The 27,090-nt window shown below is 39.1% G+C and overlaps 2 protein-coding genes across 4 annotated transcripts in view; one reads left to right on the top strand and one right to left on the bottom strand.

The window, feature by feature from the left end:
• JMJD1C (jumonji domain containing 1C) overlaps positions 1–11,081 on the bottom strand; it is a 331,205-nt gene extending 320,124 nt beyond the window's left edge. Inside the window, exon 1 of the mRNA XM_082640256.1 lies at positions 10,976–11,081. The gene's annotated coding sequence lies outside the window, so the exon portion shown is untranslated. The remainder of the gene's footprint in view (positions 1–10,975) is intronic.
• The window catches only part of REEP3 (receptor accessory protein 3), a 94,395-nt gene continuing 77,395 nt past the window's right edge, over positions 10,091–27,090 (top strand). For 2 of the 3 annotated variants that reach the window (XM_082640451.1, XM_082640450.1), the window contains exon 1: positions 10,647–10,811. In XM_082640451.1, the coding sequence (XP_082496577.1) occupies positions 10,780–10,811 (32 nt within the window). In that variant the 5' untranslated portion in view covers positions 10,647–10,779. Of the gene's footprint in view, positions 10,812–27,090 lie in introns of all 3 variants that reach the window. The other variant, XM_082640452.1, reaches the window with a different exon arrangement.

The following is a 27,090-nucleotide window of genomic DNA, read 5'->3' as shown; positions in this document are numbered from 1 at the left end:
GATGAGATGTGTTAGACACAATTCCTGCTTTCAAGAAGCTTAAAACCTAGTAGGAAGGGTAACAAGCATAAACATATCTATAATTTTTAAAATATGATATTTATGATGTTTTAAATGTGATGTTTTACATATCACACGCCTTAGATAAACCTTAACATAAGCAGCTGGAGCAAAAAAAGTTTTTCAAACATCCAAAATATCCTTATTTGGAATGAAAAATATATTGTATATACTACATATGATGGATATTACATAGTGGTGGAAATCTATGAACTACAGTCACAAGTAACAACAGGATAAGTCTCAAAAATAGGATGCAGTAAAAGAAGGGAAGGTGTTAGGGAAAGAGAGAAGGAAGAAAGACCACAGAGTATCTGGAAGGAGTTGTGAAAGAAAGATGAAGAGCTTCTTCGAGTGATTTTTAGCAAGGGGTACATGATTTCTTAGAACCAGGAAAAAAAATTTTTTTTTTAAAAAAAGGAGGGTGGGGGCTTCCCTGGTGGCGCAGTGGTTGGGAGTCCGCCTGCCGGTGCGGGGGACACGGGTTCGTGCCCCGGTCCGGGAGGATCCCACATGCCGCGGAGCGGCTGGGCCCGTGAGCCATGGCCGCTGGGCCTGCGCGTCCGGAGCCTGTGCTCTGCAACGGGAGAGGCCACAGCAGTGAGAGGCCCGCATATCACACAAAAAAAAGGAGGGTGGTAAATTATATAAAGGAATTTCAAGGTAAGGTAAGGAGTGGTAAGGAGAACTGAAATTCAAAGAATTAAGGATTGACAAGTATTCCACTGAAGTCCTTCCAGGGTTAGGGTGGATGGGATTGGAGCTTGATCAGAGCAGAAGTTCACAAACTTGAGAGCCCGAAAGCATGGCTCTAATTATTTAACCATATAGTTAATTTTATATCTAATTATGTTGAGCTTGTTTAAAAAGATCCCTAGGCCATACCCAGAAATTCTGATTTAGTTGGTCTGGAATAGAAACTGGAATCTATTCTTTTAAGAACCATCATAGGTTTTGAACACAGGTTGCACAAACAATTTTGAGATATATAGATTGGAGTCACTTTTGAAAACGTAACAGAAAGAGGATGAAAATAAACCTTTTAAACACATACTTGATGGGCCCATACTCACACAGACTGAACTAAAAGGTCTGGGATAAATTCTTAGAAGGGGGACTTAATCAAAGGCCTGTCACCTACAAATATGTAAATATAACATACATATAAACATGTACTATTTCTCCCAAAAAAATTTCAGTAGGGACTTAGGAGTACCACACACTCTCACCAACAGTTAAGCAATAATACTCTTATCTGACACTTTGGCAATAAGAAAGAAAATTTTTATCTGGATTTTCCTAATAATCAGGGAAACTGAAAACATTTTCTTAGTATGACATGGAAAATTTGATTAACATCTGAATGTCCACAGCCCTCCTCCTTCCACTTCCTTCTTTCTTAAAAAGGAATGACTTGCTGATACTAAGTTGACCAACATAATAAAGGCAACAAGTAAGAAATGTTGGGGGGAAGTGATCTTGTTAGCTGGGATCTGAGGAAAAAGCTTTAGAGTGTGACCTGTAAGAAGCCCCAGGGCAGTAAGAGAAATGGGGAGGAGAAAAGACCTTGCAAGAATAATCTGGTTTATGAATTAAATTCCCTTTAATGCCCTTTGAAGAAAAAATGGAACTCCTTTTTAATAACTTTTGGGGTTGAACTATGCTTCTTGAACAAGACCCAGTTCTGAACTTGGACCAAGTATATTTGTAAATCAGTTAGGATTACAGTTTGTCCTGGCCATTTGCACCACTTTTATAAATTATGTGTTGATATTTGTGCATTTTTTTCTACCAAGATTTTTTTTTCATTAATAAGCTTCATTTTCTAGAGCAGTTTTCGGTTCACAAAAATTGAGGGGAAAGGACAAAGAGTTCCCATATACCTTCTGTCCCCACACACATAACAACCTTCCCACTATTAACATCCCCACCAGAGCGTTACATTTGTTAGAACTGATGAACCTACACTGACGTATCATTATCACCCAAAGTCCACAGATTACATTAGAATCCACTCTACTGTATATTGAATAGATTTGGACAAAAGTACAACGACATATTTATACCACTGTAACAACATACAGAATAGTTTCACTGCCCTAAAAATCCTCTGTCCTCTGCCTATTCATCTGCAAAGCTTTTAATTTTAATGAAGTCCAGCTTATCAATTATTTATTTCATGGATAATGCCTTTGGTGTTATACCTAAAAAACTCATTGCCATATTCAGGCCACTTAAGTTTTCCCCTATGTTATCTTCTACACGTTTCAGAGTTTTGCATTTTACATTTAGGTCTATGATACACTTTTAGCTAATTTTTATGGAAGGCCATAAGGTCTATGTCTAGATTCACCTTTGCATGTGGATGTCCAGTTGTACCAGCACTATTCGTTGACAAGAATATCTCTGCTCCAATGTATTCCCTTTGCTTCTTTGTGTCAAAGTTCAGTTGACTATATTTATATGCTTTTATTTCTGGGCTCTATTCTATTCCACTGATGTACTTGTCTATTCTTTCACCAATACCATACTGTCTTGATTAATGTAGCTTTATAGCAAGTCTTGAAGTCGGGTAGTGTCAGTTCTGACTTTATTTTTCTTCAATACTGAGTTGACTACTGAGTCTTTTGCCTCAGCATACAAACTTTAGAATCAGTTTGTCAATATCTACAAAATTACCTGCTGGAATTTTGATTTGGATTGCACTGAACCTACAGATCAAGTTGGGAAGAACTGACATCTTGACAGTATTGAGTCTTCCTAACCATAAGCGTGGAATATCTCTCCACTTAGTCTTTGATTTCGTTCAGAGTTTTGGGGTTTTGTTTTTGTTTTTGTTTTTTTGCCACCCTGTGTGGCTTGCAGGATCTTAGTTCCCTGACCAGGGATCGAACCCAGGCCCCCAGCAGTGTAAGTGCAGAGTCCTAACCACTGGACTGCCAGGGAATTAATCAGAGTTGTATCGTTTTCCTCAAATACATCTTAATTTTGTTCGGTTTATACCTAAGTTTTTCATCTGGGGGGACACTAAAGTAAATGATATTGTGCTTTCAATTTCAAATTCTACTTGTTCACAGATAGCATATAGGAAAGCAATTAACTTTTTTATATTAACCTTGTATCCTGCAACTTTGCTATAATCACTTATAATCCAAGAATCTTTCTGTCAATTACTTCTGATGTTTTACACAGACAATAATGTAGAAATAACACTGCAAACAAAGACAGTTTTATTTCTTCCCATTCAGTATATTTTTTTTCCCTTTTCTTATCTTATTGCATTAAGTTGGACTTCCAGTATGATGCTGAAAAGCAATGGTGAGAAGGGACATTCCTTTTTTATCCTTTCTTAGAATTTCTACTTCTCTGCTTACGCTGTCCATCTATGCTTGCATGTTGCCTAGTTTCCCCATTAAAACCCTTAGTATACTAATCATAGTTCTTCTTTAAATTCCTGGTCTGATAATTCCAACATTCCTTCCACATCTGACTCTGGTTCTGATGACTGCTCAGTCGCTTCAAACGGATTTTTTGCCTTTTAGATGCCTTGTAATTTTTTGTTGAAAGGCAGACATGAAGCACTGGGTAAAATGAACTGTGGTTAAGTAGTGGTATGGTGGGGAAGGGGGAGCATTCTATAGCATTCTATAGTCCTATGATTAGGTCTCAGTCTTCCAGTGACCCTAAACCTCTGGACTGTAAACTTCACCAATGCTTCTCAGTCCCCACCTCCCTTAGATGGGACAGGATGGCTGGAGGGGGCAGGAGTTATGTATTTCCCTTCCCCTACGTGTATGGCTAGAGGGGCTCAAATTGGGTTTTTCCCTTCCCCCAGTGGAAGGCTAGAGCTGGCTGGTGTGGGTTACTTCCCTTCTGCCAGTTAGGTTAGGCTCTGGTGAAATAGTTTCTCCCGAAGGCATACTTTGTTGAGAAGAGCAGAATGCACTGGTATATTTCAAAATGGTTTCTTTTTCGTTCCCCTGCTTCCAGCAGCGGGAATTTTTCTTCAATACTAACTGTGAAGATCGGGTAGAGCTCCTATGGCTGGATTCTCTTGCAGTTTTTAACTCTCGGAGTTGTCCACACTGAGCCTCCAGATTCAATTACAGTTTAGGTTTTCCTACCCTGGCACTGGTTCTTGCAGAGGTTTCCACTCCAGTGAGTTGTGATTCTCCATATCTGCCTGTTTCTCTAATTTGGGAGACAGCAGTTTAGCCTATGACCTATGACCTTACTTCTCTGAAGCATCTAAGAAGTGTTGATTTTTTAGTTTGTTCAGCTTTTTACTTGTTAGAGTGGCAACTCCTAAGCTGCTTCTTACATGCCAGACTGGAAACCAGAGATTCTGAGTTTTGAGACACATTTTTAATTAATGCTTTTTCTTTTCTTTCTTTTTTTTTTTTTTGCGGTACGCGGGCCTCTCACTGTTGTGGCCTCTCCCGTTGCGGAGCACAGGCTCCGGACGCGCAGGCTCAGTGGCCATGGCTCCTGGGCATGGGCCCAGCCGCTCCGTGGCATGTGGGATCTTCCCTGACCGGGGCACGAACCCATGTCCCCTGCATCGGCAGGCGGACTCTCAACCACTGCGCCACCAGGGAAGCCCGAATTAATGCTTTTTTTTATGAGTGCTTTGTATATTAAAAATATTAACCTTTGTTGGGTTTTACGAATGTTTTCCCCCAATTTGTCATTTGTCTTGAAATCTTATTTATATTGTTTTCTTATTTTTTATTTATTTTTATTTTTTATTTATTTTTTGCGGTACACGGGCCTCTCACCGCCGCGGCCTCTCCCGTCGCGGAGCACAGGCTCCGGACGCGCAGGCCCATCGGCCATGGCTCACGGAGCCACCCGCTCCGCAGCACGGGGGATCCTCCCAGACCGGTGCGTGAACCCCCATCCCCTGCATTGGCAGGCGGACTCCCAACCACTGCGCCACCAGGGAAGCCCTATATTGTTTTTTGAAGGCATAGGGGTTTTAAATTCTTATGCAATCAAGTCTATGAAATTTGCCTTTTTGGTTTCTGATTTATGGCATGCTTTGAGAGGCCTTTCCATTATTATCATGATTTTATTACCTTCACATGTTTTCTTTTTATACTTTCATGGTACTTTTAGTTTTTACATTTACAGTTCTTATCCATCCAGAACTACTTTTTCTTCAGATTTTATTATATGGCTAGCTGGCTGTCATAAAATCATTTACTAAATAAATCCATCATGTCCCAACTGATGTAATATTCTACCTTTATCTTAGACTAAATACCTATATACAATTGAGTCTCTTTCTAGACTTTACTCTTGGCCAAAAAACAAAACAAAACCTGGCAACAGAGATACGCCTCTAAAGGAACTGGATAGCTGGAGACAGGTGATAAAAGACTAACAGACTAACTTTTCATTGTTCACCCTTTTGAATTTTATTCCGGGTGCTTTCAACTACCACTCAAAAACATCAACAAAAATTGTTTAAGGGCTTCCCTGGTGGCGCAGTGGTTGAGAGTCCGCCTGCCGATGCAGGGGACACGGGTTCGTGCCCCAGTCCGGGAAGATCCCACATGCCGCGGAGCGGCTGGGCCCGTGAGCCATGGCCACTGAGCCTGCGCGTCCGGAGCCTGTGCTCCGCAACGGGAGAGGCCACAACAGTGAGAGGCCCGCATACCGCAAAAAAAATTGTTTAAAGTTCTGCTTACTAGACATAACAGAATTATCAAATATTTCAGCTCTCTGTAAATGACATCATAACAACCCCCATATGCACCTGAACAATACCCGAAATCATAGATCTACCTTGATTTCAAAACTGGGAACTATGATTTAAATGAGTAGTAAAAGTGCCTCAAATATGTCTAAATCCTTAATCATTGTAAGCAAAGCTGCTACCTCAAATGTATAAGAACCTCAGATATGTGTTCCCTAGATCCAGCCATCACAGACATATTTTGCTTTCTTCATGGAATGTTAGCTAGTAACTATCAAATACTTAATTCACAATCTAATCTTTCACCTAGGGGCAGGACAGGAATAAAGACCCAGACGTAGAGAATGGACTTGAGGACACGGGGAGGGGGAAGGGTAGGCTGGGACAAAGTGAGAGAGTGGCATGGACTTACATATACTACTAAATGTAAAATGGATAGCTAGCGGGAAGCAGCCATACAGCACAGGGAGATCAGCTCAGTGCTCTGTGACCACCTAGAGGGGTGGGATAGGGAGGTGGGGGGGAGACACAAGAGGGAGGAGATATGGGGATATATGTATATGTATAGCTGATTCACTTTGCTATAAAGCAGAAACTGACACACCATTGTAAAGCAATTATACTCCAATAAAGATGTTAAAAAAAAGAATCTCATCTTTCTATTCTAATGCAATCCAATTACTTTATTTTCAATATTATTTCTTTATAATTTGATTTCAATGTCATCTGCCAAATTTGACCTCTGTTGTAACCATAATACCATAAAGCAAACTGGCTAAGACAAAAAACATTCATCTGGCAGCAGATGGAAAAACAACAGGTTTTGTCTTTTAAGTCATTCTCTTTAAGATCCTCTCCCTCACACTATTTTCTAAACAACTATGAAAGGTAGACTCATTTAGTCATTTTAGCCTTACTGTAAATAAAAATATTTTCAAGCACTTGAAAATACTCCTCCAACAGAAACGTGAAGGTGACCTAGTATTTAGTTTCAATAGCATACTCATTAATTATATAGATTAGATACTATCTCTGTACCCTGTAATTCTCTCACTATCTGCTCTCCTAGATACTTTCCCACTCTCTTTTTTTTCCTAATAAATAAACTCCTTTAACATGTAGAAGACACATAATCCACATATCTCCCAGGAATTTTAAGTGAAAATGCAGAAGAGAAACCAATTCTTTTTAATAGTCTAATTACCCTTAGTTTTTAAAAACCCTTGCATTTGATCATCATAACATTATCATCCCCATTTAACAGGAAACAGATCGACCTGCTGCACATCACATTACTGGCAATTAAAATAGGTCTCCTGATGTCCTTTGCCCTAAATATGCTGCATCCTGCCATGATTAAACTCAATACCCAAAGAAAACTCTTTGTAGAATACAATGACGGAAGTGCTCAAATGAATACTAGTAATATATGTTTTTTAAAAATCAATTAAGTTTAGTATTTAAATAAACAATTTTCCATCTTGTAAACAAGAAATGATCTCAAGTACGCCAAAAGAGACCACACTTTAAAAGGCAGCAGGTAATGTACTTCCTTTTCTCCCACTGTCTCCAGAGCCTTGTCTTACACCATGAAGCACTTACCTAATGGCCACCTACTACTAAATCTCAACTATACACCCACTACTAAAATCTGGGTACTTCCCATGTGAGACTTCTCCTCAAATGAAATTACTCTTTGTTTAGGCTAAGAGTTCTCAACTGTATCAGGCTTGATGTCCCCCTTTCATAAAATATTTTCCATCTTCTGCTTTATCACCCTGAAATGAAATTAAAAACAATCTCCCTACAGACTTCAAACAAACGCACGTATCCTAAATAAAATATGAATGGAAAAGCGAAATGAAAATCATTTAAAATAAGATAATATGTATTTCAATATATTAATCTTGAAACAAAACTGAACTAGAAGACATACAAGAGTAATTAGTAGCTAACCATGACAGCTATGAACGCAAAGTAGTTTGTGATTCAATTTTCCAAACTGTAAACAACTCTTGTTGCGAACGAATCAAATCTTTCTTTCGCACAACAGTTGCATGGAAACAGACACTGGAAAATTCAGTCTCAGTTAAAACCATGGTTTATATGTAAAATGGAGGTTCCAGGTTCATATAATTACACGTATTACACAAATGTCAGGCAGGATATTCCTAAACCTTGCAGGACATGGGAACATTCTTTGTCCAGGACAGCCCATGCATTTACAAAGAGTATATATATATATATATATAGCATCCCTGGCCCCCACCCATCAAATGCTAGTGGTTAGCCCCAATCACTCCAACAACCCCCCAAAAATGCCTCCCAACTTCCCCCTAGAGGGAACCCCCATCTGGACCCACTGCCTTAAACACAATTCAACTATCACAGTATAATGTAAAGAGCACTTGGGAAGCGTGGATTAGAGTTCCAATTCTATCACCTATTTATTTGGCCATTCAGTGAGCTCTCTAAACCTCAGTTTCCAGTGTACAAAACGGGAATAAACACTACCTAGGCTCTGAGTTGTAAAACGCTGACTCCACAAATTGTCTGTAGCACAGGGTAGGTAGGTGGTTTCCAACACACGGCATATTGAGATGTTAAGAAGGGGGCTGTTGCAGATTGAGAGCAGCAAAAAGTGACATGAATGTGGAGGAGGTTGAAGATATAACAAGCATACAGGATGAAATTTAACACACAGCAGCCTACAGACATTTCAGAGAGCAGTCAGCAGTCCTATATATCTCAACAACCGCTGAAAGCACTAGTGTATTACGATGCAGTGAAATAATATTCAGAATGATGACCCCTCCAAAATAAGAAGGCAAGAAAGACATCTTTAAGAGACTCCCACTGTTCAAGGCTGAAATTTCATAGTTTTCATACTTAAGAGAGTGACTGTACTAAAAAACATTATTTGAACTTTTACTGGGCAATTTCCCTATTCTAGACACTAGGAAAACACAAATAACTAATATACCATACCTATCCTTAAACATTTTACCATCCAGTAGATTAGGCATAGGTAAAACATAACCATTATATAAAGCAGAATGACACAGGTATTAAACAGATATTCAAGTAATAAATTATGGGGGCCTAGAGAAAATTATGAATAACTATGAAAATCAAGGACATCTTCATGGCAGAGCACACTGCAAAAGACTCTGACAGGTAAGAGAATGGGACGCAAATCATTAAAGAAAAAATGAAGTCCAGGCATAGGCACTGAGGGTGAAAATACAGCTTGGTTCAGAGAAAAATGGTAGGGAAAGGGTACTTTAGAGGCTGGGAGGGCGGTAAAAATTAAGGCTGTAAAAAACATTTCAGGACCTGTTCATGGAGAAATCTGAATGCCATTCAAGTAACTTTGAGTTTTACTGAGCAAGAGAATTTTCCAGAAAACTGGTGCCTATGTGGCACACGTGATCCCCAAATAATGTTGAATAATGGCCAAAAATAAGATTCCGAACAAATGCAAATTTTCATTAGTGAGATCCCTGAAATTAAAATATACTTTTTAAATATGGGTAAATAAGCAAAAAGAACTTAACCCAAGAGTAGAAAGCAGTTTCTGATTTCATTCCTTAAATAATGAAAATATTATTAAATGTATTGAATCTGGGACCTTAAAAGAATTCAAGACAATCTTATATTTGCTTTTGAGTTTCTCCCAAGCAAGTGGTAGAAACATGTATTTTCTAAACATGTATTTAGCATGCTTTATATCACCCCTGGAAGGCAGGAGGTAAGCTGTAGTATTATCAGCCTCTTTTTACTATGGGGAAACTGAGGAACAAAAAGAATAAATTACAGTATGGTCACAAAATAAGCTGTTATATTTCCTGGGGCTTTCAACTTTCAATTAAAGGCTTGAAGCGCCCATTTCATCCTTTATTCTTCGTACCATCTGAATACTAGAATTATCTTTTATTATTGTCTTAACAGAAAAAAAAAAGATGTGAATTAAATTTAAGATCACTTTCTCGACTAGGTACTACCACCAAAAAAATTAGAGTTTAAATTCTGTCTCCTGAAATTATGATACCTGAAAGAGCTGTAAGGTGTAAGCAGTAATCCAACATCCCCAAAAATAGACAGCTGTAAATAGCATGACAGGTCAGGAATCCTAGGCCCAACTTTTACTTTGAATATCTAGCAGGTCAGAGGTGTCTTTGTAAAACAGGCTTTGCCGATGTTGTGATGGAAAGTTGCCTTAAGAGGCCCAGAACAGTGGTATCTATACACCCACTACTGCAAACTTGAAATCCAATGCTTTCCTCCTTCTGCCCCTCCCTGCACTGCACCACGCACCAGAAGACTCCTGGTACACACAGGCCTGTGCAAAGATCCTCCCGACGTTTGCCTTAAAATGCGGTACTTTGAGGACGTCCAGGGCCTCAGTGAGAACACCGGATGTGGCTAAACACATCTCAAAATCTCTCCTCTCCAGAATCTAGGGCCTGGTCTAGAGGATTCTATCGGACACAGAGTTCCTGCTACTATTTTGCTTTTCACACAGGCACTGACAACCCCTATCCACACGTCCCCTTCCTCAGCCTCAGCCTCCGCCTCCCTCCCCCCACGCTCCCCCCCCCCCCGCCAGGTGGACTTCCCAGGGACAGAAGGGGCAGGAAGAGGGAAGTGAGAGCCCAGATATCCGAGCCACCACGCCATCCGGCGCGGGCCGGGGTCCCGCTAGCCCAGCCCCCGGAGCCCGGCAACCCAGACCTGGCCTCGGCCAACGCGCCGCCGCCGCCGCCGCCTATCAGCGGAGCGCAGGGGCGGGGCTGGCTGGCTCAGCGGCGGCTCCGCCGGCGGGCGGGGACGGGCGGGGGACCGACCGCAGCGCAGCTCGGGCCGCCGCGCGCAGACACGGGGCCCAGCTCCCGAGGGCGCCAGCGCGGCCCCGGGGAGCGCGAGGAGCCGGCGAGCGCGCGGCCTGCGGTTGGCGGCCTGGTCCGCCACGCTCAGCGCCCACCCGCCCCCGAGGTGGGGTGCAAGCCCCCGGGAAGATGGTGTCCTGGATCATCTCCAGAGCCGTGGTGTAAGTGCCGCTCACGGCGCCCCCAAACCCCCCACGCGAGGCCCGGGGGAAGGGTGGGGGGGGGGGCTAGGAGCCAGGAGGAGAAGGCAAGGCCGGGGCCTGGGCGGGGTGGGCTGGCCCGGCCTCGGGCCTGCCCGGGGTCTGGGAGCCCTCGGCCTCCTCACCCTAGTCCACGTCGCTGCGGGGCTCCCTGCGTCGGCCGAGGGCCCGGCGGCTGCGGCTGCGGCGCGGCCGGGCTGCGTGCGGCTCGTCTGCCCTGCTCCCCGGCGCTGGGTGGGCAGGCGCGCAGGGCAGGCGGCGCGCGCTCCCCGCTCCCGCTCCCCGCGCTGCGCGGCACCGCCCTGCGGGCCCGGGAGCGGCGCGCCTGGCGGCGGCGCCCTGCGCAAGCTCCTCAGAAACTGAGCGCGGGAGGCTCCGCGATCCTCCTGAGGATGCCGTGGCAGCGCCGAGCCTTTGTATCGTGCGTTGCGGGTCTCCCAGGGTGGCTGATCACGTGTGGTAGGAGGAGAGATTTGTCTAAAAATCCGAGACCGCTCCCAGCTCAGATCCTTGGGAAGGGTCTCAGGTGCCTCGAGGTTTACAGCTTATCGAGAAAGGAGCTCATTATTGAATGGTGACACTCGCCTGTTCGTCCAGATCCCAGAATTTGGCCCTATCTTAGTGGAAATATTTGCAACGGGATTGAGAGGCTGCAGGTGCCTGTTGCCTTTGTTCAAATTATCGGTTCATTGTGTTTTTACCAACAAGTGCTACAGGCCCATAAGAAAAAAATTAGTTGAGTTGTGGTGTTTACTCTGTAAAGGTATTTGTTGGGCTTCAATTTAATTTCCTCCCATCCTCCCTGACTTAACCCCCTCCTCGAAAACAAAAGTCACGAAGTAAACAATGACGTAGTTACAGCCAGGGGCCCGTGGATTCATTAATCATGATCTCTGTAGGAGTAGTATTATCTCTGTACCTTTATGAAATGTTTTTATGAGGTGGTAGGCTTCTCTGATTAGCTTTATAATGTGGGAAAAGTAACATTACCAGATTTTTAATTTATTTCTCAATGGGGAAAAGGAGCTCATTTTTGTTAGGTTTTTTGTTTGTTTGTGTTTTTTGGAGAGTGAATTAATCGCTTGGTAGCCCTGTTTAACGTGATTTACAGTAGTATTCAAAATGTGTTATTTGATTGTCTTAATCAGTTTTTTCTTCCTCGGTATAGTTTTTAGCTTTAAAGCTTCAGAGTGTCCCGTGTTCATCTGTACAAAACTAAAACTCAAGAAATGAAAGCATAGCAAAGATGTCTTAAGATATATTTTTTTAGCCTTTTGCGGCCTTCTTTGAGTCTACATTTTCATCACACAGACATACCTTTCCCGACCTAGAAGATGTCTATCAATTGTTGTGTCAGCACCTAGGAAATCAAGTATCCCATTAAGACTTTTTTTTTTTTTTTAATTCTCTGGGTTCCTTTAACCAGTTCTTTAACTGACAGAAAATTGTGAAGCACTTTTAGTTTTCATTACTGAAAATCAGATTTTTGTTTTTGATCATTAACTATGAGTATGAGTGTCTTTTCTAGTTGCTATCTAGAACACAAAGGTTATTAACACATAACTGATCTTAATGGAACTGCCAGTTGGAATACACCGATACCTGCAGTACAGGTCAAGTCTTCTAAGAGTTACACCCAGAGCTATAGAGTTTAGACAAGGAAGGGAATATATCTGGTTGGAGAATCAGAAAAGGCAAGGGAGATTACATTTGAGATGGGCCTTAAAGGACAGACCGAAATTCGACAGCCAGAGATGAAAATGGAGAGGATTCCAGATAAAGGGATCACTGTGAGCCAAAGAACAGAGGAGGGAAAGCCCAGATTAGTTACCTAGGACTTAAGAGACTGAGGAGAGAGCAAGCTGGAAAGGTAGGCTGGGGCCTGTTTTCAAGGAATTTCATGAATAATTGATAGCCATTATTAGGCAGTAATGGCCTTGCTTTAGAAGATTCTCTCCTTGTGTGAGATGGTTGTGAATGGAGAGACTCTGAAAATGGGGAGACCACTTAAGGGGTTCCCTAACTGGAGAGAGAGGATTAAAGCCCGCAGTACTAGAACCTACAGAATTGAAAGTGTGAGGCAAAGGAAAGGGAGCAAAATAGGGAGAAAAGGTCATGGGAATGTATTTATCAGGTGCCTGGAAATGTATTTCATGAGCCCTTGAACAATTAGCATATTAAAAAAGTACACTTGGGGCTTCCCTGGTGGCGCAGTGGTTGAGGGTCCGCCTGCCGACGCAGGGGACACGGGTTAATGCCCTGGTCCGGGAAGATCCCACATGCTGCGGAGCGGCTGGGCCCGTGAGCCATGGCCGCTGAGCCTGCGCGTCCGGAGCCTGTGCTCCGCAACGGGAGAGGCCACAACAGTGAGAGGCCCGCGTACCGCAAAAAAAAAAAAAAAAAGAAAAAGCACACTTGTCAGGGAATATAAGCATCATGATATTTTGCCCCTACTCTCTAAGCACTGAATGTTTTCTGCTCCCTTGATCGCACATAACAGCACAAGGGATCGACCCCCAGGGTTTACACAAACTTGGAAACCTTTTTCACACCAACAGATAGATTTACTACATTCTTTCTAATCTACTGGAACAGCCAGCTAGTCCTGAGCCTGAAGAAAGATCAGACAGTTCTCTCAACATGAACCTCTGGTGGCATGTGCAAGGAACATAAGGACCCTCTTTAACCAGAGCTCCCTGTGTGCGTGAGCACTTTCTCCCCAAGCCCTGTGGCAGACCATTTCTGGGAAGAGCAGTGACTTGGTTATCAGACCTGGATGGCAGTTAATCGCTGCATGGTCCTGGGCAACATACTAAACCTGAGCTTCATTGTTCTTGTCTTAAAATGGTTATAATATTTACCTCCTTAAAACTGTTGTGAAGATTAAATTAGTTTAACTAAAACACACCAAATGTGGTGCTTGGCATTTGTTGTGCACTTAAAACGTAATATGTACATAGATTTTTTTTTTTAGCAAGGGAGAGGAGTAAGATGGTATAGCAAGAAGTATCATTGGACTATGATTCTCATTATTGTTATCATTGGGAACCTGGAATTTAGAAGTAGCTTTGGTTGTATTAACCAGCTGAATGACCTTGAGTCAACCTGTCACTGATAGTAGACCTCCGTTTCTTACTCTGTAGAGGTAGAGGGATCTGGTAATCTCCAAAATCTTTTTCTTTTTAATATTTTTTTGACGTGGACAATTTTTAAAGTTTTTATTGAATTTGTTACAGTATTGCTTATGTTTTATGTTTTGGTTTTTTGGCTGCGATCGAACCCACATCCCTGCATCAGAAGGCCAAGTCTTAACCACTGGACTGCCAGTGAAGACCCTCCAAACTCTTTTGTACAACTGTAGCATTCTGTGATGCTATTAGAGGATTTTCATTTTTTTTCCAGTCTCTTTAAAATCAACTTACTTTAATTTTACAGGCAAAATGGAAAGGTTAGTTAGCAATTATTAGGGGATAGTAATCTGAGACTACCAAATGATATTATATGTGATACAATATGTGATACCCATAACCTTACATTTTAAAACATGATTCTTAGAGGTTGAAGGAAACCCCATTTTTCTACCTTTTCTTAATTTGTGTATACAGCATAGATTGTGGTAAAGATCAGGACTAAAGACTGATTGACTGAATGCAAATATCAGCTCTGCCATTTAGTATTGGCTATAGCCTACCCCATAAGATTAAATGTGCTCGCATACAATAATGTCCATTCTCCATCATCAGGTAGATGGTAAGTATTCAGTAACTGTTAGTAGTTGTTACTAGAGCAAGGAAGAACATATTTTGCTATAGTCCCGGCATACTGAATGTTTAAACTATTTTCAATTTACATTTTTCTTTCTGTCTCTTTGTGTAGGTGACATACTTGTAATTAAGAGTATAGTAAAATATTTTTTACACTGCCATTAATTGTTATATGGTAAGCATCTTCTATGTTGCTCTGAAATCTTATACATTCTATTTGATCAGGCCAGTATTCATAATTTTCATAGCCATTCTTCTATTTTTTAATTTTCCTTTTAGATCATTTCTAATATCTCATTATCATAGGTAATGCTACAATGTAATTATAGTGCTGCAATGGACATTATTTATATATACTTTTTAGTATTTCCTTAGGATAATATCCAAGAGGAGTATTTCTGAGTCAAAGGCTATAAATATTTTTATGACCATTGATACCAGTTTCCAAATTGCTGTCCAGAAGGATATTAGTATTTTTCACTGCCACCAACAATGTATGAGTACTGTCTTTATGACAGTGGAGCCAGACTAGGAGGCTTTAATTTTTTTTATACTTTCCTAATGAATATAACAGATCTCACTGTTTTCTTTTGCATTTTGTTTCTTATTTGCAAGGTTTAATATTTGTTCTAATATTTATTAATTATATCACATATTGTGCAAATAATCTTTATGCACTTTATCCATTTATCTCTTGGTTAGCTGATAATTTACTTGTTTGTCTGAGCTCCTTACATAATAAAGAAATTAACCTTAAATCCTATTTGATGCAAGTATGTTTCTCAATCTAACTGTACTTCTCTTTAGATATTTTACTTTTACTTATATAGAGAGTTTATAGTTTAAATGCAGTTCACAGTTCAATTTGTTCATTTTTTACTTTGTGATTTCTTTTTCACTTCTAAAGTATTTACTCCAGATATTTGATTAGCACTACTTTCTCATATAGAATTAGATAAATTTGGAGAATTCCTTTTAAATTCCATAAATCTGCATTTCCCTGTTTACATCTTAAACACATTTTAATTTTCCTTTTACCATAATTTTATTATCTGGCAGTACTAGTAAAACCTCAGTCTTCTTTCTTTAATTGATCCTCTTCCATTATAGTTAATGGGTATCTTTAGAGTCTAAATTAACATACCTAAAAAACCATACTCCATCAGTTTTCCCCTTTCTTTCCAACTTCGTCTGTTTTCCCTCTCTGCTAGATCTTGTCAGCATGCAAACATGCTATTATTGCTCCCATCTTAAAAAAAAAACAAAACAAAAAACTCTTTCAGGCTACTATACTTTTCATCTCATTTACCCATTTCTCTCCCTCTCTTTAAAGCAAAAAACTCCTCAAAAGAATAGTCTATATACACTTTCTCCACTTCCTCTCCTTTGGGTCACTCTCGAACCCCTACCGTTTAGGCTTTGCCACCAACCACTCCACTAAAATTACCCTTCTGTAAGTCAGCAGTGACCTCCACATGGCCAAACTGGTCCTCATCTGACTTAGCAGCTTTTGATACAATTGCTCATTCTCTCCTTGTAGTACTTTCGTCACTTGGATTCCCAGAAACCTTGCTTTTCTTGTTTTCTTCATAACTCACTGGCCACTCCCTGCCCAGTCTCCCTTGCCACACTCCTCCACATGCCCTGAATTACTAAAGTTGATGTGTCCAGGGGCTCAGTTCTTAAACCTTTTTTCTCTTCTATCTACACGCCTATGAGGACTCTTGCTAATTTATATCTGCAACCCAGACCTCTGCTGAACTCATGATCATATACATTTTTAAATGCTTACTTAACTCTACTTGGAAACATCTAGAAGTAATCTTGAACTTAAGATATCCAAAACTGAACTCCTGAATTTCCTTTTTGATCTGACTTTGGCAGCCTGCCCCAGCTCAATTAATGACAACTCGGTCCTTCAGTAGTTCAAGCCAAAAACCTTGGCATCATCCTTGATTCTTCTTTTTCTCTTGTTCCCTGCATTAAATACTACAGTAAATCTTGTTGACTCTACCTTCAAAATATACCCAGCATCCACCCAGTTCTCACCACCTTTACTACATTACCTTAGTCCAAGCCAGCATCATCTCTGAAATGTATTGTTACAAAAGCAACCTGTTTCTACCCTTTGTGTATGTGTTGGTTAAGATTATGACAGGATTAATGAAAAAGATCTTGAGTAATTTTCAAATCCTTGGGAACTTTGAGTGCAGTCACAATTTACTAGTGATATTTTTCTTCCTTCATATGTGCTGTAAGTATTTTTAAATGGTTGTAAAATCTCAATGATGGCTAAAAGAGTTTCTTTCAATTAGGTTAAGATAGATTTTAACTTTATTTACCAGTTTTGATGAGCTCCATCATGTAAATGTTCATGAGTTGTGTCTAAGAATAGGATACTTACTGCTATTAGAGCATGGGAAATAAGGAAAATAGGAGCAATGATTTTTTCAAGGAAATTGGACAAGTTAAAAATCTTAAACATGTAATTTGTTGTGAATGTCCTGAAAGAGGTTATTTTTGCTTCATTAAGACAGAAAACACATCCTAAACTATTGGGTCTTGTTTTCATTGTATAGGCCAGAACTTCCAACAAGATTCCTTTATTAGCCTTCATTTCAGAAACAATTTGCTTTTGTCCATTTTTTGTCACTGCTGCTATATTAGCTATTTCTTTTTCCACTAAACTTTTTAACCCTCTTAGGGTAGAGATTTTTATATTCTCTTCTTTCAGTATAGATTTAAATGTTTAAACAGTACATTACCATAATAATAGCATAAGTGGGTAACTTAAATGTCTTAAATAAATACAATATTACTGTTTTGGTCATCACATGGAAAAAGATTACTGCTGAGTCTCTGTTAGCAGAACATGAGCTTATTTCCATGTCATTGATTATGCATTTGCCCTAAACTACCCCTTTCATAGCATTTTTTGAAGTTAAATGAAAGGTTAAAGATAAAAATTATTGTTATGTGTCTTTATTTTTACAAAACTGTCTGTTAAGGATTTAAGCGTATTTACCTCTATTACTAAAGTAAATTTACTAGCTTCAGTCATGTTGGCATTACAGAGACCCCGTGACTAAAAATCTGGTGAGCTGGCGTACTCACTAAGATACTGTGGACGGAGACAGCAGTAGCAGTTGGAATGAAATTATTTAACCATGGCTAGAGATTATTGGAAGAGCAGACTGGCTAATGTTAGAATATTATACAGCTATTCATATCAATATTCAAAGTATTTTTTATTTCATTTGAAGATCCTTTAAATATGTCTTAACCTAGCACTATCAACATTTCAGACTGGATAATTCTTTCTTGTGGGGGCTGTCCTGTGCATTGTAGACAGTGTAGCAGCATCCCCAGCCTCTCTTCACAAGATGCCAGTAGCACCCGCACAGGTTTAAGAGCCAAAAGTGTCTCCAGGTGTTGCCTGGCTCTCTTGGAGTGGTCCTCTACCAGATACAGTCTGCTCAGCATCCCCATCTGAAAATGGCTTTGTTGTTTACTCTTTGCTGCTTCTATGGGAGAAATTATAGGCCATAATAATATATGGAAATTCATAAGCATCTTAGGATATTGCTTAAGAATTTTCTATATAAAGTACTGTTGCTGATCAGTCTGTCATAATTTTTTATTACTTATTTCAAAATTAATTTCTATTTCAGTATTTACAGAGAATTTCCCCACATTGATGAAAATCGCTGTTACAGTACACTTTGAAAATAATTTTTATAATCACATATTCTGCATATCACTCTTATAGTCCTTCTTTTCTAAATTTATGAATGAAATGTGGTTTACAAGTTACAGTTTTCCTGGTCCTAGATTAGGATTTGAATACAGAGCCAAAGGTTACAAGTATGTTGCTTTCTTTACTATTAATAGGGTCATCAACTCTGCAAAAGCAGAGCTACCAAAGAAAAATCGTGAAAACGAAAGTCATAGGAAAAATCTAAACATAATAGACTTGTACTGGCCAGAAATTCAGAGTATAATTTCAGAATGTATTCAAATATATCATTGTTGAGAGCATTAATATTTTCAATAATGATATGTCCATTTTAGGGAAGAATTATTCTCACCCATAAAGAAAACCAAGCAATTTGGCTGTGGAAAATTTCCTTAACCTTTTGTCATGTCACATTTCTGAGTAATGTATTAGTTTTCTAGGGCTGCTACAACAAAGTACCACCAACTGGATAGCTTAAACAAAAGAAAATTATTGTGTCAACAGGGTTCTTCCTTCTGAAGTCTGTGAGGGAGAATCTGTTGCATGTCTCTCTCCTAGTCTGGTGTTTTTTTGGCCTTCTTTGCGTTCCTTGGCTTGTAAATCATCACCCTGATCTCTGCTTTCATCTTCACCTGGCATTCTCCCTTTGTGCCTGTCTCTGTGTCCAAATTTCCCATTTTTATAAGGATACAAGTCATACTGGATTAGAGCTCACCCTAATTACCTCATTTTAACTAGATTACCTCTGTAAAGACCCAATCTCCAAATAAGGTCACCATATTTTTTTTAGGGGGACACAACAATCTTATATATCTTGAGGAAAACTAGTATATGGCAAGGAATAATTTGAGGGATTGGATTAGAAAAGTAGGGAAAAAAACTAACAAAATAGCTGTCTTAATATAATTTGAGTTGTCTCATAGGAGAAGGAATACTGATTTTTCTATCTTAACTGTGAAATGCAAGGCTAGAGCAATAGGTAGATGTTATAGGGAAGATAATTTTATTCAGTGTTAGGGAAAACTTTCTAACACCTGGAGTTGTTCAACATTGAGACTGACAGTCTCATGAGAGCAGTGTGTTCTCCATCACTGGAGGCATGAAAGGGAGAGTAGAAAGCTAGTTAAAGATCTTGATTATATTACTTGTATGCTTCCTATGGAGAATCGTAGATGAAGTACTGTGAAGCATTTTGTATTTAATAAAACTACTTAGATATTTAAATGAATACATTAACCTTGTATTACAACAATATCAAGAATAATTAATAAACAGCATTGTTTGGCATTAAAAAAACAGCGTGATTATGTACAGCACTGAATAAATTATATGCTAAAGCTTCTACTAATGTGACACTTTTTCATTGTCAAAGTGTGATCAATTTTAATGGCTCCCAAAATTTGGAATGCGCTTTCACCAAAACTGTGAAGTGGATAAACTGACTTTATTCTATGAAGACACCATCACACTGATACCAAAACCAAAAATACCACCAAAAAAGAAAATTACAGGCCAATATCCTTGATGAATATAGATTCAGAAATCCTCAAGAAAATATTAGCAAACTGAATCCGATAACACATAAAAAAGAATATATACCATGACCAAGTGGGATTCATCATCCCAAGTTCACAAGGATGGTTCAACATACGCAAATCAATCAAAGTAATAACACCACATTAACAAAAGAAAAGTCAAAAACCACATGGTCATCTCAATAGATGCAGAAAAAGCACTTGACAAAATTCAGCATCCATTCATGATAAAAACTCTTACCAAAGTGGGTATAAGAGAGAACATATCTCAACATAATAAAAGCCATTTATGACAAACCCACAGCCAGTATAATACTCAATGGTGAGAAGCTGAAAGCCTTCCCACTAATATCTGGAACAAGATAAGGATGCCTGCTCTCGCCACTTCTATTCAACATAGTGTTGGAAGTCCTAGCCACAGCAGTCAGACTAGAAAAACAAATAAAAGGGATTTCCCTGGTGGTCCAGTGGATAAGACTCCATGCTCCCAATGCAGGGGGCCCAGGTTCCATCCCTGGTCAGGGAACTAGATCCTGCATGCCGCAACTAAGACCCGGTGCAGCCAAATAAATTTTTTTTTTTAATTGGAAGGGAAGGGGTAAAATTGTCACTATATGCAGATGACATGATACTATATATAGAAAACCCTAAGGACTCCACACAAAAACTACTAAATGTAATAAATGAATTCAGCAAAGTAGTAGGATACAAGATTAACGTTCAGAAATCGGTTGCATTTTGTTGTACTAACAATGAAATGTCAGAAAGGGAATGTAAAAAAACAGTACCTTTTAAAATCGCACCAAAAAAATAATAAAATACCTAGGAATAAACCTGACCAAGGAGGTGAAAGACTTACACGCTAGAACTATAAAACATTAAAAGTGGATCAACTGATTCTTTTTCTTTAACATTTCAGAGTCCCTCAAGAACAATGAGCAGTAGATACCCATGAGTGGTGACTTAAAGAATATGGGAATAGAACAAACTTAGTGATATTTGCCTGATGGGTGTCATTAGGGCCATGATCAGTTCTTCACTGCTTTGTGCCTGTGTTTTCTGTGGGAACACTGACCAATCTCACTGTTGCTGAACAAACTTCCCAGTTGTTCATTTGATGTTTGTTTATTTGCATTATAGTTTTTAATCATTAATTTTCATCAACCTTAGTTTCTATTTCTGATTTTCCGAAATATGGGGCCTTTCAGTTTTCACTTTGTAAACCTAGGCTAATTTTGCCAATATAAATGATAATGGTTTTAAGGTGTTTAATGGATCATGAATGTATAGGACAAAGTGTTCTCTAAAGGTATACCTCTCGGTCCATATAAAAGAGACTTGCTAGTGTATAAATCTTAAACAATCTAAAAATATTAAAGTGTTAAATAAAACTATATGAGAAACGTGGTCTGAAAGCTTTGTGTAAAGATATTGTGAAAGGATATCTGGTCTTCTCCTTGCGAAGTAAAAGTTTCAAATATGCAAGTTAGAAATAAACCCTTCCCCCCACACACAAAGTTTATGCATTGTTATTATGATTAAATATTTTTTAGGAACTTCTGAACTCTACATCTTGTTTTATATGGTAAATAAACGTGATGCACATACTACTTTATTTCAATCGGTCTTCTCTAAGTTTAAGAAATAAACTGTATTGTCCATGGGTAGGGGATTAAGAGATACAAACTATGTATAAAATAAGTAAACTGCAAGGAATATTGTACAACAGAGAATATAGCCAATATTTTATAATTGTGAATGTGGTATAACCTTTGAAAACTGTAAATCACTGTGTCGTACACCTGAATCTTATATAATATCATCCATCAACTATACCTCAAAAATAAATAGTTTTTTTAAAAGAAATTAAATGTACTGTCTTCCAGTAACTCTGTACCCAATTACCTTAAATGCTTGCTGGTGACAAATTCTTATAGTGCTTTAACTAAAATAACTCACCTAAAAGTAAGATGAGTTCGGGCCTCCCTGGTGGCGCAGTGGTTGAGAGTCCGCCTGCCGATGCAGGGGATACGGGTTCGTGCCCCGGTCTGGGAGGATCCCATATGCCGCGGAGCGGCTGGGCCCGTGAGCCATGGCCGCTGGGCCTGCACGTCCGGAGCCTGTGCTCCGCAACGGGGGAGGCCACAACAGTGAGAGGCCCGCATACCGCAAAAAAAAAAAAAAAAAAAAAAAAAATTAAGATGAGTTCAACATAGCTGGTAAACCATTTTAAGAGTAATAGTTATAATAAAAAGAGACCTGGGTTACCTTGAATGACTGAGAAGTATAAAGGAAATGCTGAAAATCATATAACCTGTAACCTAAAAATGGCACTGCCTATCTAAATATGTGATGAGAGGAGGAACTGCACGAGGAAGGAAAGCATTCAGTTTCTTCCTTTGGAGAATTCAGTTTTGGTCCCCCACTTCAAAGTATGTCATCACTGGCTCTTGTCCTCTCTTTTATGCTTTCCTCACCTTTTTGTCTAGTTTTACTCTTTTTCCCTTCACTCTCAGTAAAGGTGAGGAGAGAATGGAATGGTCTCTGTCATGTGCAGAGATACAGTAATTTAAAAGGGTATAAATATAATCTATAGTCTCCACACCAACAGAGAAAAAAAGAGGCTAAAGGGATATAAAAGACCAAAATAAAGGGGATAAGGTGTGGGAGACATATGGACAAAAAAAGATAGTAGAGGGGGCTTCCCTGGTGGCGCAGTGGTTGAGAGTCCACCTGCCGATGCAGGGGACGCGGGTTCGTGCCCCGGTCCGGGAATATCCCACATGCCGCGGAGTGGCTGGGCCCATGAGCCATGGCCACTGAGCCTGCGCATCCGGAGCCTGTGCTTCACAACGGAAGAGGCCACAACAGTGAGAGGCCCGTGTACCGCAAAAAAAAAAAAGCAGAAATGGGTTCAAAAATATCAGTACAATAAATGTAAACAGATTACACTTTTCTGTTAAAAGACTGTAATAACACTGGGAAAAAACCTATAAAGTTATAAAATGTGATTGAAAGATAAAAGAAGTTCTAAATAAATGGATAGCTCATATTAATGGATCAATATTAGTTGATGATTATCAATTCTTCCCAAATAGATCTATGAATTCTCTGGAATTCCAACAGGATTTTTTGTTTTTGTTTCATGAAACTTGATAGACTGTCTGTAGTTCATAGGAAAGAACAAAAGCTCAGGAATCAATAAGATAGCAACAAAGAACAGGGAAGGGAAACTTGTCCTGTTATATATCAAGATTAATTATAATGTTGTAGTGATTGAGACAGTGTAGGACTGCATTGGTGCAGACTTAAAGAAACAATCAAGAATCCAGAAACTAAATGAGGCATATAAGGAAATCTGATATGACAGAAGTAGTATTCAAAATGAGTGGGCAAGGACGGATAATTAAATAGTGTTGTGACAACTTGGTTATCTCTCAGAAAAAAGAATGAGACTACAGCCTTACTTCACAGCAAGCTCAAAAATAAATTATCAGTGGATTACCTGTCCAAATGTGAAAACTGTAACATTTATAATATAACAATATAGGTACTGCTGTTATCCCCACTTTGCCAATGAGAAATGCAAGGGTTAAAGATATGAAATAACTTGCCCAAGGTGGTAACATACTAAGTGGCAGAGCTAAGTGGCAGGTTGGTTCTAGAACCAGACCTTAACCAATGTGCTATACCACCTCCCTGTGTTATAATTTACACCTGTTATTTTATTAATTTTAAATTAATTTTAAATCAGCATTTTGGGGATAGAATTTACATATAATAATTTCAGTGAGTTTTGTCAAATAGTACACTCATGTATCACCACCCCTATCAAGTTTCACTTTACATTCTCAACAATGGTAATTGATTTTCACTACATTGGCAATAAATTTGTCTGGCAATCTATGTGAAAAAGAAATATCTAATTATATTAAATATCCTTTTCAGGATATAGAATTTTAAAAACTCCATTTAGAAAGTCATACTGCTATTTTCTCAATTCCTCAATAGCTCGAGGGCAGGGAAGGAAGTTATGATGGAAGAAGCCAGTACTAGAATTGTGGCCCAATGAGGGCAAAAATTGCACAGTTTCGTAACATATGTAACTAACAAAGTATGATAGTCAGAAGATGTAAGAATTCTTTAAAATCAATAAGAAAATAGACCATCTAAAAGAAGAATGTACAAATGAACCAGTGGCAACTAGACATGGAAAAAGATGCACAAAACTCATTAGTTTTCAGGAAAATGTAAATTAAGACCACATTGAAATTCCATTTCACACCTTCTAGCTTGCAAAAATTAAGAAGTCTGAAAATACCAAGTGTTGGCAAGGATGGGTAGAACAACAGGATCCTTTTTTGCAATGCCACTCAGAGAGTAAGATGCTGTAGCTGCTTTGGAAAACAATTTGGCCCTAACTCATAGTGTTAATCATTCGCGTAACCTATAACCCAGCAATTCCACAACTAGGCAGAATTTGGCACGTGCACCAGGAGACATTTGCAAGGATATTCATAGGAAAGTCTTAAAGCAAAAATCTACCAAGAATACTAATTTACGTGGACAAGAGAATGGGTGAATAAATGCTGGTCTGTTTACATAATGGAATATTACACAGCAGTAAAACGGAATGAGATACCACTTACAAGCATCAGTATGGATGACTGTTAGGACAATTAAAGTGTGTTTTTTTAAAAAAAAAAAAAACAGCCTGATATGATTGCATTTAGTGTGATACCATTTTAAAGGCTCCAGCATAGGTAAAACTAAACAATACATAATTTAGAGATATATACATATATGGAACATATTTTTCAAAAAAGAGAGAATAATAAACATGAATTTTAGAATAGTGGTTAACTCAGAGAGTACCCTGACAGAGGAAGGGGTGCTGGGACAATGGTGTTGGTGGTGTTCTACTTTGAAGTTGGATGACTGATTCACTTCATTATGCTCCCCGACTTAGAAGTGTATGTCAGATATTTTCTTTATAGCAACTATTACATTTTAAAAATGCTTAAGGGAATTCCCTGGTGGTCCAGTGGTTAGGACTCCACAATTTCACTGCCGAGGACACGGGTTCAATCCCTGGTCAGGGCAAGACGTGTGGCACAGCCACAAAAAAAAAAAAAAAATGCTTAACACATATAGTGAGTCAGGACCAAGGTATCTACAGTAACTGAAGGGACAAGCTTAAGACAACACAGAGCAGATACCAACAGAAAGGAGATATCGCCCCTGTCCCAGCCCATATGCTTCTTGCTGGTGTAGAGGCCAGTTTAAGTGCTAAGCCAGGCCCCAGATGGAGGGAGGGAAGGAACTGCACCTGTCATGAAGAATATGTGAACAGAAGGCCAGAACCTCTGTGAAACAGCCAGGCAGGCTGTTTCTAGTCCCTTTTTTTTTTCCCCTTCAAAGCTGGTATGAGTCCACTGAAGATGTCAAGTTTCTTATTTATCCAAAGGATTTTCAAGGTTCTAGAAGTAAGTACATAGATGGCCACTTAGGAGCTTTCTCTTTTATTCCCACTTACTTTAAGATAACAGTATTTTCCTTGTCTGTCCATTTGGTATATGGGATATTGCTATAAAAAGTAATTCAGTGTCAAAAAAACTGTATAAATCAATGTGCCTTCACATAGCTACTTCTAGATTAAGACCTAAGAGATAGTGTTGTTGTTGAAATGTAGAATAATTTCTTAACAACCACTGCTTTGTGTTCTTAATGATGTTGCTTGTCCATTTTGATCGTTTACCAAAAAATGTCGCTGTCAAAAAATGTTACATTGCTTGAAATTCCCTAATACCTACACAAGAATAATTTAGCTTTTAGGTTATGTGTTTTAGAGCAATTCCCCACTATTACAAAGGAGATGACATTAGTTCTAGAATCTGGGGTGGGTTTGAACCTATCAATGGAAGATAACACCTAATATTAACATTTTATACTAATATTAACATTTTATACTAATGTGTAGCTCTGAATCCTTATGCACCCTGAGCATCACTTATAGAAGGGGAGGGAAACAGAAAATATTAAATTTAGTTGTGTGCTTTCTGTGTGGTCAGTGTTGCTATGGGGGTGATCTGGCTGAGACATCTGTCACCCACTGATGGCCAGGATTTATTTGGCCTGCTAGGCTGTCCCCTTGCTCCCTGGTCATTCCACATGCTGTGCTCACTTGGTCATTACAGGAGGACATTCAAAGCCTTGCAGCACCTCAGGAACATGGTTATGAGACATTAGCTAGTAGATGTGCAGATTATGTCTGTGGAGATTTCTAGCTTGAGAATGCAAAGTAAATAACTTTACTATATTTAACTTTAAAAGATATCCATATTCCTGTACTACCCCAGCAGTCACCCAGAAACATCAATAAGATTGCCAGCTAGTCTAACACTTTTTTTTTTTAAACGTGAAGAATGTTAGCCTATTTGATTGAGGAATCTTGGAGGATTTCGTAAGAATGGCTTAAGAAGAGGAAATTAGAAAATGAATCATCAGTCAGCTTCTACAAGAGAAGGAGTACTGCCCAAAGCCCAAGCATATACTCGTGGGATAAAGGAATTGGGTTATTATGGAACATTTCTTATTAAAGATGACTGGAAAACAACAAGGTCCGACTGTACAGCACAGGAAACTATTCAGTATCCTGTGATAAACCATAATGGAAGAGAATATGAAAAAGAATTATATATGTGTATATTGAATCACTTTGCTGTATAGTAGAAATCAACACAACATTGTATATCAACTAAACTTGCATAAAATAATTTTTTTAAAAAAGATGTTTGGAAACTCATCAGATAAAATGGAACTTCTAATATAAACAAGAAAATGTTTAGAAGCTGAGATAAACAACAAAAAAATTTTTAAAAACAAAAGCATCTTAGCCTACAAATGGGCTCTGAAATTAGTGACCATTTATTCCTTTTACTCCTAGCCAGATTCTTGTTTCATTATTGTTTTGTCAGAGTCTTACGTTTTGCTAGCATTTAATCCCTCAAACTAATCATAAAACTTGTCAATAAAGGGACAAAATTTCCTAACATTCACCCTTTAAAAAGGAGTTTTGTATCATGGGGTACTTTAAAATTACAGTTTTGAACCAGAAAAGCAGTTCTATAGCTTTATGGATGTTGAAAACTGATGCCATCATTTAATTTGAGAAATATGATTGATAGTGATAACTTTCACCTCTT

Source organism: Mesoplodon mirus (assembly GCF_964341445.2).
Source record: "Mesoplodon mirus genome assembly, chromosome: 2".
Lineage (NCBI taxonomy): Eukaryota > Metazoa > Chordata > Mammalia > Artiodactyla > Ziphiidae > Mesoplodon > Mesoplodon mirus.
The sequence above is the reverse complement of the archived record's forward strand: the minus strand, read 5'-3'. Positions and strand labels throughout refer to the sequence as shown.